The following is an 11,142-nucleotide window of genomic DNA, read 5'->3' as shown; positions in this document are numbered from 1 at the left end:
TTGACCAGGGTGTCCTTGCATCCTTAAAATTCATCTAACAATAAGACCTTAAAATATCTTAAATTCATTGAAAAGATATAAATACGTTAATCACAAGTCTTAAATTTTGTTGTGGCAAGACTATTTACCTTTGTATGTTCTATGTGGATTTCTTTTTTCTTTGAGAGGTTTGCAAACATCTTCATTGCCTTTTGTGACTCGAGGCAGCTGCAGCTATAAGTAACTAGCTGCTAACAGCGGCTAAAGCTAGCTAGTTTACTCTCGTCCATCATGGTTAAGTTTAAAGTGATTGCCAGTTGGCTGAACGATGTTCGTCCTGACACTCTGCACACTTTTGTTGGCTACCCATACGATATGATTAATTTTCTGTCTTGTTCCATGCCTTACATTGAATTCATAATGGTCTTAAAGCCTTAAAGTTGAGTTGGCGAAACCTGCAGAAACCCTGATTGACTAACATGCAAGTGTTTAAGGTGGCATTTAAATTAAAATAACACTATGTACCAGAAAAAATGCTATTCAAAATGGGCTGCTTTCTGATTATACTACGTCTTTTCCCAAGAAGTATATTAGCACAGTTTAAGAGAATGTCGTTAATCCATAAGAACTATCTCTGCGGTGGTTCTCACAGTATCTGTTCTGCCCCTAACAGGTTCCAATCAAATTCCTAAGTCATGTTGCTGGTCGATAATATTTGTGTAGTGTGTGAAATATTCTGATATGCATTTGACTTTATTCACTACATGAATATAATTAAGTGAAATAAATTGCCTTTAAATTCTAATTTACTAAATTTCCATACGTATAAGTAACATATTTATATTTAACTTATATTTACCTCTATGCAGGACAAACAAATATTCAAATGAACAGGACCAGTAAATTACTAGCCTGCTACTTAAGTAGACTTTTCTCAGTTATTGTATACAGGAATAAATATAATTATATCCAGTAACTAATCTTTAAGACAAAATAAAGATATCAGCATTTATCTCATTACCTTTGATCTTGTGACACCGGTGTCCTCATAGCAGAAGTTTGATCTTGTGACAATTAACTGCAGATGCCAGCCAAACAATTAGCATTAGCTACCATGCTAAACAAACAAACTACATTGTGTTCGCAACTCACCAGTTCCATTTACAGTTCAGTGCATGTCAGCTTCATGGCTCCAAGATCAGTGGGTGTTCAGATCCAAATAATTGTTATATTGTGAGTCTTAAAAGTGCATAGCAAACAAAGATAGAACTAGTTGTTTGGAAGCACAAACCATTAGCACCTCTGTCTACAGCTCCCCCCCTCAGACCTGACTGGGAAAGCTGGAGCAGGCTTGTATAACCATTCCAGATGCAGTGATTGGGTGAATGCACTATGTGACTATGTTACCACTCTAACCAATGGTACTGCATCTGGAGCAGCAAATGTGGGCTGAAGGGCAGATTTTACCCTGAGTTACCCTTACATTTTGCTGTACTGGTAGGTTTTCCTCTTTTTCCTCCACAAGTGCTACTGTACTTTTCCATTTCTTTTCCCCCTGAAATTAGTAATATTTTTATCATGTTTGATCGGCTTATTTGAGAATCATATTGAATTTGATATGTTTTTACTCATTGGCTTACGCCATATTTTGTTTTACCATATTTAATGTCTTCAATCTTATTATCACATTAGCTTAGCTTTGTGGGACGTGTCCAGACTGTTGCAACACTGAGGGCTGGGGGTCACTACTGGAGACATGGCGCTCTGTGTGGGAGCCATGGGACAATGCGACGCTTAGAAAGAACAGTCCGCCATATTTTAGCTTAGCATCCACCTGCACCAACCACACTTAGTGGTTATGGTGTTGTGGTATCTGTGCCACCCCATCAGGAGGGTTGTTAGGATTACATAATTCTTTGTTTACCTCTATCTCTTTTAGCAGCTTGCATGCTCACCCCACACACACACACACACACAGACACATACATATGTGCATGCACATATGTACACGTAAGGATAAAGGAAATGACACATTAGGATACAGCTTGTGTGTGAGCAGATAAAACGCTAAGAGAAAAGACAAAGAGTCCTTTTGTCCATAACAGAGTGTTCATTATAAATTCCTTGTAACATTTTTGGTCTATAAAGTCACAGGATTCATAGTTTCTTTTTCAATGGATATTTTAGTTTTTCCACAATGTAGCATCAGGGCTTTTTTTCTATTTTTTTGCATTTATGTTTGGCATCTTTGTTAGCACATTAGCTCCACTTTATATCAAACCAAATTTTAGCCACATAAAACAGATGTTTTTTTTCCGATTAGCAGATGAATATGTAATGACGTCTCTAATTAGTCAAATCACAGACTGCTAATCACCAGTTTGACTCATTATTTCATGCCACTGCTACTCGTCCCTTCTCTCTGGTTTCTTCATGGTCTTTTCATGTCTTTGGTTTGGGTTTATTTTTGTTCCTTGGACTTTGTTTTTTTGTCCAGGGCAAGCCTTTAGGGAAAAACTCTTGAGATTTTCCACCACCTGTTCTCTGCTCTCACCACAGATTACAATGTCATCTGCAAACATCATAGTCCGTGGAGATTCCTGTCTAACCTCATTTGTCAACCTGACCACCTGTTAGATCAAATGTGAAGGATGTACACGGGGTCAAAATCAGAGCTTCAATACAAAATGGGCGACTTCCTGTTTGACTTGCACTATGACATTAATTGATTTTCTAGTATGTTGTGGGGAGCTCTATCAGTGTACCAATTTTCATGCCTGTACGATGAACTAAGGTCAATGCGGAGAGTTTTTTGAAAGTTGCCAGGTGGCGCTGTTGAGCTGTTTCTTGTGCAATTTTTGCACCGACTTTAAACTACGTAATTTTCACACAGACTTGACAGGTCCACTAAGTTTGGTGAGTTTTTGAATATGAAAAAGCCTCCCAAAAGCCAATTCATTTATAGGAAGCATAATAATAAGAAACACTACGATTACTGCTGCGGCCTAATAAAACCAGCGTAATGCGCGACACTGAGGTGAGTGTGAAAGCTCCTCCACAGGCTGAACCCTGTGGAGCTTCTCCACAGGTGGAAGAGCTTTACCGGCCAAACGGGACCACATACATAAACATTATCAGTGCAGAAACAGAGTCGTGTCGGGCAGAGAGATGTAAACGTCGGACATATTTCTTTATTCAAAAATATAAATCATTCTCACCGCTCCTCAATGTACACCTCTTAAAGCACAACTACAGGTTATATTAGAGCTGTGCAAGCAGAGCTAACGCAATGGGTTCTATTCTTGACTCCTACCTTGATGAAAAGAAACATAAGTCCTCACAGGGGGTTGATGAAAATATTCATACAGGTCAGCCTGTGTTCAGTTTGAGTGAAACGAGGCGCATGCAATTTGTGCTGAGGAAAACTTTGGACATCAAGCAGCAACAACTTGCGAGGCAAAGCACAGAGGCGCCAGTGGTGTGATTGGTCCACGCTCCGGCTTGTGACCTGTTAAATGCATCAACGATAAACCCATCTTTCAGGAATTACTCTGCTCCGACAGTGAAACGCTCAGCGCAACAGAGATACTTGAAGTACAAATTATTTAAAAAACATTAAGAGACTTTTTTTCTTAACACCTAAACAAGCAATACTTGGTGTGGGGGCAAAAATAGACTATAATACACCTGATTAATGGGTCCAAATTTCTAAATAATGTGTTTTAAACTTAAGATTATATGTTAAATAGCAAGTCTTTTCAAGTAAACAGGTTCAAGTCCAACTCAAGTCCCAAGGTATTGATGTAGAAGTCAAGTCCATGTCTCTGAACACTTTTTCCAGTCAAGTCTAAAGTCTTAGTGTTATTGACGTTAGGGACAGATCGGTGTCAGTCATGTGTGTTATGTTTCTGCTCATAAATTAACTATATAAACTCAACAGAACCTCAGTGAAACGTGACTTAGTTTATTAGACATTTTTCCCAGGAACATAGTGAGATCAATGCGCTGATACCACATTTGGTATTCTTCCACATAGAACACAAAATAGTGCCATTGAATAATGTATTGTTTTATCACATACATAACACTGTGATTGGTGGCTTCCTGTCCAGCAGGAAGTTGTGAACAGAGTTTAAAAGCTGCTGCAGGACTGCAGACATTCACAGGAAGCTGGACCAGCAATGGCTCTGCTGAAGGTTCTGCTGCTGCTGGGGCTGGGTGAGTTGGACACACTGGAGACACTGGATACTCTTCCACTGGCTCTGAACGCTATGAGTTATGTTGATCTGTGTTTTACTGTTTTCATTATAAAGCTGTCATGTTGGTTCCTTATTTCTACTGTGTGGATTTAATTTGCTAAAACCAGCAACTTTCTTGTCCAGGTGTTGCAGTGAGCTCAGTGTCTCTGCAGAAGAGAATCATTGGAGGTCAGACCTGTAGAGACGATGAACGTCAGTATCATGTGAATATCCTTAGATCTAATGGAAAAAAGCATTATATGTGTGGAGGATCTCTGATCAGTGATCAGTGGGTTCTGACTGCAACTCACTGCTGGACGTCAGATCGAGGATGGTGAGTGAGGAAATGTTGTACTGAAAAATCACCTATAACTATGTTTCTCTAATAATTGTGTTTTCTTTGCCCAGGGTTAATGAGGTACATGTAGGAGTTCATCCTAAAACAGCTGCAAAGATGACTTATACAATCACTCAACGTAAAATTTATAGAGACTGCAACGGTCGTGAACATGAGATTATGCTCCTGAAGCTGTCAGATAAAACAACAATCCGACCAATCAAACTGCCTGACTGTCCAGATACTCTCCTACTGTAAGTTTTATCTTCTCAAGATTCAGAACTTGGTTCTTGATCTGGAAGATGAGGCAAAGTTCATGCAGGAATATTTGGTTTCCCACAGTTAGTTGTTTTTCTTAATGTGACTTATTTTTAGTTTTCTTTTTCTTGTGTTTCAGCGGCACCAAGGTTCAGATTGCAGGTTATGGACCAACAAGAGTTGGCATTTTCAACAGTAGAAGTGAGATGAATGTTTATGTTTCTCATTGTTTATGTTATTACCTCAAATGATTCAGATGATTCAAATCATTTTTAGACTCTATTGTAGCTGAACTTAGTAAGCTGGTTGAAGATTTGATCACAAACTCTGAGATAAACTGCTTAAAGCTGAAATAGGAAGTTCTGAGAAAACTGTGAGCTTAGCCTGAAAATTTGAACAAGCTCACATAACAGGTTGCTCCCCTGTACAGTGAACAGGTTGTACATGAGCATTGATTGACAGCGCTAAGATCCTCCTCTTGGCTCTGATTGGTTGTTTTTGACATGGAGTGGTGCATTTCTGCAGACAACTAGGACAACAGGGAGAAGGTTTAGGAGGTCAATCTTTTCATAGAGTATCTGTTTCATATTCACCGTGAGGACATAGTGACAGTTTTGATTTTAAATAAAGCATTTTATACAAGTAACATACTGCAGTTTAATGACACACAAACAAGGTGATAGCCTGAGCAAAATGTGTCAACACTTCAACAGACCTTACGTGTTTATGCTGCTTTTTCTCAACAGTCACACATCTTTCTGATGATCTTCAGTGTGCAGAGTTAAAGATTGATAAAAATGACAAGATGGAAGAGGTATTGTCAAGATGCAAGTACCTTATGTACAGTTACCAGAATTGGTACAGTGCGAAAACCACCAAGAAGGACACATCTGCTGTATGTCGGTCTTTAAACTATTTTCTGCACAAAAGCTTGATGTTTATTTTACTGGATAAATCACAGCAGCATAACAACTGAAAGCTTTGTGTTTGTGACAGGGCGACTCTGGTGGAGGATGGGTGTTCAGGAACAGGCTGTATGGCGTCCAGGCCTTCACTGGAGATTCTATGTATGCACACGCTACACCAACTGGTTTCATGGACGTCTGTGCCTACAAGAAGTGGATAGATGACACAATTAATCCAATTATATAACCAAAGAAATCCTGGGTTTCTCAGTGGGTGAATTGTGGCTAAATGCATATGTTCCCAGCATCACAAAATTACAAAGTTCAAGTCAATCTTTAAATTTCAGTTTTCACTTGACTCATTTTCTGATTTATAGCTGAATTCCTTGGGAATTAAAATTATTGTTCACAAGCTAATCTGTGTTAATATATTATTTCTCAAGTAAAGCTGCTGTTTACTTAATAATCTGTAATTATATCCACTGTCACATGACTAGAAAATAAATGTCTGTTATCTGATCAGATTGTCTCTCTTGTGCTTATTTCTGATTATTAGTTAAGAAAATAACAGATTCTAAATTATTGAACACATTGTTGGCTTTATAGACTGTTAAAATTGTCATTGTATTGACCAAGCAGTTTAGGAAACAATTTTATCATTTGTAAACCATCTGGTAAATCCTGATGGGTTTTGAGCAAAAATATTTCTAAGTAATAACTTGAATTTCGGACACCTTCCAAAAACAGATATGAAGACCTGTCCAGAAGTCAAACATTTTGGATCTGGACGAAAGGGTGATTCATATTTTAATATATCTTATAATAATTAGATAATAAAAAGACTTTGGCTTTGATTAAAAAAAGAATATTGAATATAAACTACATGGCTTGACTCATATGTTACATAAACTCACAGTAAACTTGTTTGCTGCAGTAATTTAACCCAACAGAACAATGAACTACGGTAATTTTTTCTTCCTAACATCATAATCATGTTTTCACCACGATATTCATTGATGTATAAATGCAACAGTTTCAAACTAAATATTTAGCTTTGAGTAAAAAATATAGGTAAATATTTAACTCACTAACTAAATGTTTAATGTGGGACGAAAATGCTTAAATTGAGGATTAAAGTAAAAATTAGCTTGGAGCTAATTATTTCTTCTTTCCCCTGAAATTAGTAATATTTTTATCATGTTTGATCGGCTTATTTGAGAATCATATTGAATGTGATATGTTTTTACTCATTGGCTTAAGCCATTTTTTTTACCATATTTAATGTCTTCAATCTTATTATCACATTAGCTTAGCTTTGTGGGACGTGTCCAGACTGTTGCAACACTGAGGGCTGGGGGTCACTACTGGAGACATGGCGCTCTGTGTGGGAGCCATGGGACAATGCGACGCTTAGAAAGAACAGTCCGCCATATTTTAGCTTAGCATCCACCTGCACCAACCACACTTAGTGGTTATGGTGTTGTGGTATCTGTGCCACCCCATCAGGAGGGTTGTTAGGATTACATAATTCTTTGTTTACCTCTATCTCTTTTAGCAGCTTGCATGCTCACCCCACACACACACACACACACAGACACATACATATGTGCACGCACATATGTACACGTAAGGATAAAGGAAATGACACATTAGGATACAGCTTGTGTGTGAGCAGATAAAACGCTAAGAGAAAAGACAAAGAGTCCTTTTGTCCATAACAGAGTGTTCATTATAAATTCCTTGTAACATATTTGGTCTATAAAGTCACAGGATTCATAGTTTCTTTTTCAATGGATATTTTAATTTTTCACAATGTAGCATCAGGGCTTTTTTTCTATTTTTTTGTATTTTTGTTTGGCTTTAACCTGCCATTTGTTAGCACATTAGCTCCACTTTACATCAAACCAAATTTTAGCCACATAAAACAGATGTTTTTTTTCCGATTAGCAGATTAATATGTAATGACGTCTCTAATTAGTCAAATCACAGACTGTTAATCACCAGTTTGTCTCATTATTTCATGCCACTGCTCCTTGTCCCTTCTCCCATTACCTATAATATAAGAAATACCTTTGAAAACACGGGAAAGTAAACAGACTCTTGAAAATGTAGATGACACATTTAAACTTAATGGCAAAAGTAAACAAAATTACTCATAATTAGATATTTTTGTGTGAGTTCCTGAAGTTTCCACATTTATACTTTATCACACACAAAAACAGAGCCGGGCAGAGTGATGTAAACGCCGCACATAATTCTTTGTTTAAAAAATATAAATCATTCTCACCGCTCCTCAACACACACCACTGAAAACACAACTACAGGTTATAACATAGAGCTGCACAAGCAGAGCTAACGAACAGAAAGGAAACATAAGTCCTCACAGGGGGTTGATGAAAATATCCATACAGGTCAGCCTGTGTTCAGTTTGAGTGAAACGACGCGCATGCAATTTATGCTGAGGAAAACTTTGGACATCAAGCAGCGACAACTTGCGAGGCAAAGCACAGAGGCGCCAGTGGTGTGATTGGTCCACGCTCCGGCTTGTGACCTGTTAAATGCATCAACGATAAACCCATCTTTCAGGAATTACTCTGCTCCGACAGTGAAACGCTCAGCGCAACAGAGATACTTGAAGTGCAAATTATTTTTAAAAAACTTAAGAGACTTTTTTTCTTATCACCTAGACAAGCAATACTTGGTGTGGGGGCAAAAATAGACTATAATACACCTGATTAATGGGTCCAAATTTATAAATAATGTGTTTTAAACTTAAGATTATATGTTAAATAGCAAGTCTTTTCAAGTAAAGTCAAGTCCATGTCTCTAAACACATTTTCCAGTCAAGTCTAAATTCTTAGTGTTATATATGTTAGGAAACAGATTGATGTCATGTGATTGGACAGATCAGGGTCCAACTTGTGATTGGTGGCTTCCTGTCCAGCAGGAAGTTGTGAACAGAGTTTAAAAGCTGCTGCAGGACTGCAGACATTCACAGGAAGCTGGACCAGCAATGGCTCTGCTGAAGGTTCTGCTGCTGCTGGGGCTGGGTGAGTTGGACACACTGGAGACACTGGATACTCTTCCACTGGCTCTGAACGCTATGAGTTATGTTGATCTGTGTTTTACTGTTTTCATTATAAAGCTGTCATGTTGGTTCCTTATTTCTACTGTGTGGATTTAATTTGCTAAAACCAGCAACTTTCTTGTCCAGGTGTTGCAGTGAGCTCAGTGTCTCTGCAGAAGAGAATCATTGGAGGTCAGACTTGTAGAGATGATGAACGTCAGTATCATGTGAATATCCTTAGATCTAATGGAAAAAAGCATTATATGTGTGGAGGATCTCTGATCAGTGATCAGTGGGTTCTGACTGCAACTCACTGCTGGGAGTCAGATCGAGGATGGTGAGTGAGGATAAGTTTTACTGAAAAATCACCTATAACTCTGTTTCTCTAATAATTGTGTTTTCTTTGCCCAGGGTTAATGAGGTACATGTAGGAGTTCATCCTAAAACAGCTGCAAAGATGACTTATACAATCACTCAACGTAAAATTTATAGAGACTGCAACGGTCGTGAACATGAGATTATGCTCCTGAAGCTGTCAGATAAAACAACAATCCGACCAATCAAACTGCCTGACTGTCCAGATACTCTCCTACTGTAAGTTTTATCTTCTCAAGATTCAGAACTTGGTTCTTGATCTGCAAGATGAGGCAAAGTTCATGCAGGAATATTTGGTTTCCCACAGTTAGTTGTTTTTCTTAATGTGACTTATTTTTAGTTTTCTTTTTCTTGTGTTTCAGCGGCACCAAGGTTCAGATTGCAGGTTATGGACCAACAAGAGTTGGCATTTTCAACAGTAGAAGTGAGATGAATGTTTATGTTTCTCATTGTTTATGTTATTACCTCAAATGATTCAGATGAATCAAATCATTTTTAGACTCTATTGTAGCTGAACTTAGTAAGCTGGTTGAAGATTTGATCACAAACTCTGAGATAAACTGCTTAAAGCTGAAATAGGAAGTTCTGAGAAAACTGTGAGCTTAGCCTGAAAATTTGAACAAGCTCACATAACAGGTTGCTCCCCTGTACAGTGAACAGATTGTACATGAGCATTGATTGACAGCGCTAAGATCCTCCTCTTGGCTCTGATTGGTTGTTTTTGACATGGAGTGGTGCATTTCTGCAGACAACTAGGACAACAGGGAGAAGGTTTAGGAGGTCAATCTTTTCATAGAGTATCTGTTTCATATTCACCGTGAGGACATAGTGACAGTTTTGATTTTAAAAAAAGCATTTTATACAAGTAACATACTGCAGTGTAATAACCACAAACAAGGTGATAGCCTGAGCAAAATGTGTCAACACTTCAACAGACCTTACGTGTTTATGCTGCTTTTTCTCAACAGTCACACATCTTTCTGATGATCTTCAGTGTGCAGAGTTAAAGATTGATAAAAATTACAAGATGGAAGAGGCATTGTCAAGATGCAAGTACTTTAAGTACAGTTACCAGAATTGGTACAGTGCGAAAACCACCAAGAAGGACACATCTGCTGTATGTCGGTCTTTAAACTATTTTCTGCACAAAAGCTTGATGTTTATTTTACTGGATAAATCACAGCAGCATAACAACTGAAAGCTTTGTGTTTGTGACAGGGCGACTCTGGTGGAGGATGGGTGTTCAGGAACAGGCTGTATGGCGTCCATGCCTTCTCTGGAGATATTACGCATGCACACGCTACACCAGCTGGTTTCATGGATGTCTGTGCCTACAAGAAGTGGATAGATGACACAATTAATCCAATTATATAACCAAAGAAATCCTGGGTTTCTCAGTGGGTGAATTGTGGCTAAATGCATATGTTCCCAGCATCACAAAATTACAAAGTTCAAGTCAATCTTTAAATTTCAGTTTTCACTTGACTCATTTTCTGATTTATAGCTGAATTCCTTGGGAATTAAAATTATTGTTCACAAGCTAATCTGTGTTAATATATTATTTCTCAAGTGAAGCTGCTGTTTACTTAATAATCAGTAATAATATCCACTGTCACATGACCAGAAAATAAATGTCTGTTATCAGATCAGATTGTCTCTCTTGTGCTTATTTCTGATTATTAGTTAAGAAAATAACAGATTCTAAATTATTGAACATATTTTTTGTTTTAAAGGCTGTTAAACTCATCATTAAGTTGACCAACCAGTTTAGAAAACAATGTTATCATTTGTAAACCATCTGGTAAATCCTGATGAGTTTTGAGCAAAAATATTTCTGAATAATAGTTTGAATTTCGGACACCTTCCAAAAACAGACATGCAGGCTAAATATTTAGCTTGGAGCTAATTATTTGACATTGAAAGATTAAACTTCATTTTTTACTCTTAACACATCAAATAAAATTTTATTTGTATCACACATTT

The 11,142-nt window shown here is 37.7% G+C and overlaps 2 protein-coding genes across 2 annotated transcripts; both read left to right on the top strand.

The window, feature by feature from the left end:
• Positions 1–4,160: 4,160 nt before the first annotated feature.
• LOC111608700 (arginine esterase-like) lies at positions 4,161–6,221 on the top strand. The gene is made up of 6 exons (XM_023334518.1): positions 4,161–4,197; positions 4,362–4,551; positions 4,626–4,808; positions 4,952–5,013; positions 5,559–5,707; positions 5,809–6,221. The coding sequence occupies exons 1-6, from the start codon at positions 4,161–4,163 to the stop codon at positions 5,962–5,964; spliced, it is 777 nt and encodes a 258-aa protein (XP_023190286.1). The 3' UTR covers positions 5,965–6,221.
• Positions 6,222–8,730: 2,509 nt separating this feature from the next.
• LOC111608698 (anionic trypsin-2-like) lies at positions 8,731–10,797 on the top strand. Its single transcript, XM_023334509.1, has 6 exons — positions 8,731–8,767; positions 8,932–9,121; positions 9,196–9,378; positions 9,522–9,583; positions 10,128–10,276; positions 10,378–10,797. The coding sequence occupies exons 1-6, from the start codon at positions 8,731–8,733 to the stop codon at positions 10,531–10,533; spliced, it is 777 nt and encodes a 258-aa protein (XP_023190277.1). The 3' UTR covers positions 10,534–10,797.
• Positions 10,798–11,142: the final 345 nt, after the last annotated feature.

This window comes from Xiphophorus maculatus, chromosome 5 (assembly GCF_002775205.1).
Source record: "Xiphophorus maculatus strain JP 163 A chromosome 5, X_maculatus-5.0-male, whole genome shotgun sequence".
Lineage (NCBI taxonomy): Eukaryota > Metazoa > Chordata > Actinopteri > Cyprinodontiformes > Poeciliidae > Xiphophorus > Xiphophorus maculatus.
This window is presented reverse-complemented; position numbering and strand designations above follow the sequence as displayed.

Bases quoted from the DNA above. Each gene is read 5' to 3' on its own strand.
- LOC111608700 (XM_023334518.1), top strand. From the start codon at position 4,161: ATGGCTCTGCTGAAGGTTCTGCTGCTGCTGGGGCTGG. The intron at 4,809-4,951 runs GTAAGTTTTATC...CTTGTGTTTCAG, and splicing joins TGTCCAGATACTCTCCTACT to CGGCACCAAGGTTCAGATTG. The intron at 5,708-5,808 runs GTATGTCGGTCT...TGTTTGTGACAG, and splicing joins CCAAGAAGGACACATCTGCT to GGCGACTCTGGTGGAGGATG.
- LOC111608698 (XM_023334509.1), top strand. From the start codon at position 8,731: ATGGCTCTGCTGAAGGTTCTGCTGCTGCTGGGGCTGG. The intron at 8,768-8,931 runs GTGAGTTGGACA...TTTCTTGTCCAG, and splicing joins TCTGCTGCTGCTGGGGCTGG to GTGTTGCAGTGAGCTCAGTG. The intron at 9,122-9,195 runs GTGAGTGAGGAT...TTCTTTGCCCAG, and splicing joins TGGGAGTCAGATCGAGGATG to GGTTAATGAGGTACATGTAG.